The 5,373-nt window shown below is 46.0% G+C and overlaps 1 protein-coding gene across 1 annotated transcript in view; it reads left to right on the forward strand.

Annotated features, from left to right (window-relative positions):
- znhit1 (zinc finger, HIT-type containing 1) overlaps positions 1-4,276 on the forward strand; it is a 4,858-nt gene extending 582 nt beyond the window's left edge. Inside the window, exons 3-5 of the mRNA XM_043683666.1 lie at positions 215-294; positions 2,541-2,710; positions 3,475-4,276. Coding sequence (XP_043539601.1) covers positions 215-294; positions 2,541-2,710; positions 3,475-3,496 — 272 coding nt within the window. The 3' untranslated portion in view covers positions 3,497-4,276. The remainder of the gene's footprint in view (positions 1-214; positions 295-2,540; positions 2,711-3,474) is intronic.
- Positions 4,277-5,373: the final 1,097 nt, after the last annotated feature.

Here is a 5,373-nt window from a genome sequence, read left to right on the forward strand (position 1 = left end):
TCCCGGGGAGAGGGGGGGTTTCTGGGATGGTGTGGGGTGCAGGTTGGTGTTGGTGTGAGCGATGGCGATGAGGTGGTGGAGTCCCTATTTTGAATCTGTGTAGGTGGGGGGTGGCTCCTGGTTGTTATTTGAGAAGGGGTGTGGATGTACGAAAGTGGGAGCTGGTGTTGCTGTTGCTGACTGAGCTGCTGCTGCTGATGAGTTTGTGTTTTAGCAAAGAAGAAGAAAAAGACACGAGGTGATCACTTCAAACAGCGTTTCAGGAAGAATTTCCAATCCCTCTTGGAAGAACAGGTGATGGTTTATGTGTGGGCTGTTCCCTGACCCCTGCCTTCAGTCCCTCTGCAGACTCTGTCCTGCCCCACTTTATTATTTGATGTCACTGGTTGAGCCAACATTTATTGTCCCTCCCTAGTCACCCCTGACTCCTCCCCGGTGAGCTGCTGCTGTCTGTGTTCTGTGGAGAGGCCCATGATACTCTTGGGGAGTGAATTCCAGAATTCTCTGAAGGAATGGTGATATATTTTCAGGCTAGGATGGTGAGTGGCTCAGAAGGGATATGCTGGTGGTGGGCATAGATCATAGAATAGGCAAAAGTGATGAGCCCTTCCTGATGAAGGGCTGTTGCCCGAAATGTTGATTTATTTTTTTTTCTGCTCCTCGGATGCTGCCTGGCCTGCTGTGCTTTTCCAGCACCACTCCTCCAATCTTGACATAGATCATAGAATCCCTACAAATAGGCCATTTGATCCAACGATCCACACCAACCTTCTGCAGAGTATCCCACCCAAGATCCATTCCCCTGCCCTATATTTACCTCTGATTAATGTGCCTAACCCACAGATCCCTGTACACGATGGGACAATTTAACACGGCCAATCCACCCTCACCTGCACATCTTTGGACTGTGGGAGGAAACCAGAGCACCCAGAGGAAACCCACGCAGACACGGGGAGAACATGCAAACTCCACACAGACAGTCGCCTGAGGCTGGGATCAAACCTGGGTCCCTGGTGCTGTGAGGCAGCAGTGCTAACCACTGAGCCACTGTGCTGCCCATAGGGTGTTCTGACATACATGCTGCCCTTATCCTTATGGGTAGAATCAGTCATGTCTTTGAAATGAGTGTCTCAGGTGTTTTGGTGAATTGCTGCAATGCATCTTGTAGATGGTACACACTGCTGCTACTGAGCAAGTGGAGGGAGTGAATGTTTGTTAGTGTGGTGCTCTGTTCTGGGTGGTATCAAACTTCGAATGTTGTTGGAGCTCCAGAATTCCTCACCTCTGAAGGTGGAATTTACTGAAGATGCTGAAATCCATACTGAAAGCAACAAATGCTGGAGCTCACAGTGGGTTAGACGGTGAGCTAACGTTTTGAGTCCAGGTGACTCTTCGGCGTTGAAGTGAAGTGTGGAGGGGGCAGCACTTATGGGGGGGAGCGGAGGGGAGTGGGGAATGTCAGGGTGGTGGGGTGCAGGGCACTGGTGGAGAAAAGATGTTGATAGTTTAGGTTAAGTGATCGGTGTCCCCATGTCCTCCCCCTACCTCAGTGGAACTGTTTTCTCTTTCAGGTCTGACAGTTAGACATGCCATTATTCTGTCAGTCTCATGTTCTGATCATGTAATCGGAACTACTAACATCTTTTCTCCCTCAGCACTCTATCCTACCATCCCTCACCAAAGCCGCTCCCTTACTATTGCATAAGTGCTGTCCCCTCCACACTTCCCTTCAGCTCTGATGAAGAGTCATCTCGACTCAGTTAGTTTGCTCTCTCTCTGGATACCATCTAACCCACCATGAACTCCAGCATTTGATGTTTTCCTCCCCTCTGACCTGCTCCTGTAGCCACTGTATTTAATATGGCTAGTCCAGTTCAGTTTCTGATCAATGGTAATCCCTGGAGGATTCAGTTTTGGTAATGCTGGTGAATGTCATGGGAGCTGAAAATCTGTTGCTGGAAAAGCACAGCAGGTCAGGCAGCATCCAAGGAGCAGGAGAATCGACGTTTCGGGCATGAGCCCTTCTTCAGGAAGGAGTGTTTTGAATAGCAGTCTCTAGATGGTAGGTTGCTCTCTCTCTGGCTGACTCTCAAAATGCTGGCTACTTCATACCCTAAACATCAGATCGTCTCATTAGTTTGATGTTGTCAAAACAGTAAAATTCAAATTTGATTGGATTTTAGTATCCTGGGACATAATTTAAACTGATTGGTTAGCTTCAAATGGTCAAAACAACTGAGGTATCCAGCCTACAGCCAAATGTTACATACTTTCAATTTTCCAGTACATTCCGAGACTGCCAATCAGTCACATGACAGTTGCCTGCAAACTCTCACTGCTAAAACAGCCGTCACTCTCTCCTACGCGCCTTCATAACGCCACACTTCATAACACTACCTTGAGCTCAAGAGCGGAGTATCACAGGATTTGCACAGCTATTTTAATAACTTGTATATAGTTTTAAGAAGTATTGACTGAAAGTTCAGAATATACTGAGCATAACAATGTTAACAAACTTATTTTGATTTCTGCCAAAACAGAACTTGAGTACAAGTGAGGGGCCGAACTATTTGACAACGTGTGCTGGTCCTTCCAAGCTGCCGCAGCGCCATTTCTGTGCAGTTTGTGGTTTTCCATCCAACTACACCTGTGTGTCATGTGGAGCCCGATACTGTTGTGTCAAGTGCCTGGGCACACATCAGGAAACCAGGTACGTTTTCCTCCTAATTACAGAGTAAAGCTCCCTCTACACTGTCTCTCATCCAACACTCCAGGACAGGGATAGCACAGGGTTAGATACAGAGTAAAGCTCCCTGTATGCTGCTCCCCATCAAATACTTCTCAAGGGCACTGGCAATAGATGCTGGCATTGCCCACATTGCAAGAATGAATGAATAGGGGGAGAAAGGATTCCCAGGACAGGTAGAGCACGGGTTATTGTATGCCGTTCACTGACTGATTTTAACTGACTGAGAGATATTGAATTTCTGCCAGCTTCATCCTTTCAAGTTATTGCCTGATGGGCTATTCTGAGGTGAGTCTGGCAAACTGTAGAAGTCAAGAAATGAGAGCTCCTCGTTCCTGTTTCATTTGGTGTTGGCTTCGAGCCAGTTAGTAAGTCGCTAACTCATTTTCCAGCTGACCCTCAAAGGTTTGATTGAGATTGGAAGCAGAATAGAACTGACAAATCATTCAGCTGCACAATGCAGTGGCGTCCTCACTTGACACTGCCTCAAGTGACCTTCTGATTGTGGAGGGACACTGGATAGGTTAAAGCCCTGGAGCCCTGATTAGTCATTATGTGAGCTCCGTATCACCCAGATAGTTATTAGGAAAGTCCATTACAAAGAAAATGCTCAAAATGCCTCCTCTGTGGACATCACTTTGATTCTGAATGCCACCACTGACTTTAGAAAATTGGAGGGGTTTTGTTTTTACAGCTTTGAAGACTGACTGTAATGATCTTCTGTGCAGGTGTCTGAAGTGGACAGTATGAAGTCTGAAGTCTAGCCTGTGTCCAGGAGACAGCAATTATAACCCTCCTGAATTATCGAAACAGCCTGTTCTTTTATTCACATCCTCCTTTCGAGTCTGATTTGAACCTGACATCAATCTTGGGGCTGGGGGACCCAGAAAATGCCAGTGGGCCTGTGAACTGTTGGTGGACAATTCTCTGTTTCATTTTTTTTTAATGTTTGTTTGAATAAAAAAAAAACTTGTGTGATATTGCCCTGAAGGCTTCACAGTACAACTTCCGTCCGAAATTGCAGGAGCTGACTGGGGTTTGGTTTCATATCAAGACCTGTGACCCTGGGCAGGGTCTGAGATGAGAGCCCTGCAATATTTGGCCAGACCGAACCAAGCTAACTCTTTTGGAAATAGCTGATCACTTGATGGATGCACCATGGACTGACCGTAATGGTGATAAAAGTTGATACAGTCTCAACTGATGAGTTTGGACACTTTGGTGCCTGTTTAAATAGTTCTACAACTTTGTCACTGTCTCCAGTTGTAAACTTCCTGTATAATTGTTTGTCTTTCACCTATGACAGTGGGTCTCACTTATGTTAACACCCTACACTCTTGCATCTTTTATACTTATTTAATTTTGAAGAAATTTATTTCCTGTCTTGGTATGAACTCATTTGACTTTGTGAGGTCTTGGTCTGCTTTCCTCTGTGCTCCTCCATACTTTAACCAGGTTAGTGGGAAGCTTAATCTGCTTGATTACCAGAGTGAAGCCTGCCGGAATAAAGTTTATCAGACCTTCAATGTACAGTTAAGTGTGTTTCTTTTATTCATTTGCAGGATGCGGGTGTCATTGGCTCGGTCAGCATGTCTTGCCCATCTTCTTGAGAAGCTGGTAGCAAGTTACTGCCCTGGATTACTGCAGTCAGTGTGGCTTAGCAGCGCTGTTAGGAAGGTAATTCCAAAACTTTGACCCAGCAAGGTATAGTTCTGAATCAGGGTGGGGAGTGAGTTGGAGAGGAGCTTCAATGGGTGGTGTTCCCGCGTATCTGCTGCCCACGTCCTTCCAGGCTGGAGAGTTCGCGGGTTTGGAAAGCACAATTGATGGATCTTTAGTGAGTTGTTGCAGTGCATCTTTGAGAGAGTACATGCTGTTGTCACTGCATCGATAGGAAAGGGAGTGAACGTTGGAGTTGGTGGATGGGATGCTAAACATGGAGGCAGCCTTGTCCTGGATGGTGTGAATGTTTTTGATTTGTTTTCAGAGCTGCATTCATCCAGGTAAGTGAAGAGTATCCTGTCGCAGTTCTGATTTGTGCCTTGTTGTTGGCGAAGGTGTCTGGGGAGATGCATGGTCAGTTACTCGTTGCAAGAACCCCAGCCTCTGGTGTACGCTTGTCACCACCGTATTTATACAGCTTGTCCAGCTTAATTTCTGGTCAGTAATTAGGCAGTGCCAGTAAATATCAAAGAATGATGATTAGATTTTCTCTTATTGGATATGGCCTTTGCTTGGCATTTGTGTGATGTGAATGTTTCTTGTCATCTGAGAAGTTTCAAACTGTATTGAAGATTATGCAATCATCAGCGAATATCCCCCATTTCTAACCTTATGATGGGGGCAAGGTCACTGATGGGTCAGCTGAAGGTGGCTGGACTAGGACACTGTCCGGAGAACTGCAGACATGTACTGGAGCTGAAATTATTTAACTTCAATGACCGCAACTAACATCATTTGTGACTCCAACCAGTGGCAAGTTTTTCCCCATCGCTCCCAATGACTGTGGTTTTTTGTTTTGCTAGGGCTTTTTGATGTGTGAAGTGCTGTCTTGATGTCAAGCTTGTGTAATGAGTTCAGGAAATGAGCTGCACTGAACCCAAGCCACGTGTCCGTGAGCAGGTTGT

The sequence above is a fragment of the Chiloscyllium plagiosum genome, chromosome 48 (genome assembly GCF_004010195.1).
Source record: "Chiloscyllium plagiosum isolate BGI_BamShark_2017 chromosome 48, ASM401019v2, whole genome shotgun sequence".
Taxonomy (NCBI): Eukaryota; Metazoa; Chordata; class Chondrichthyes; order Orectolobiformes; family Hemiscylliidae; genus Chiloscyllium; species Chiloscyllium plagiosum.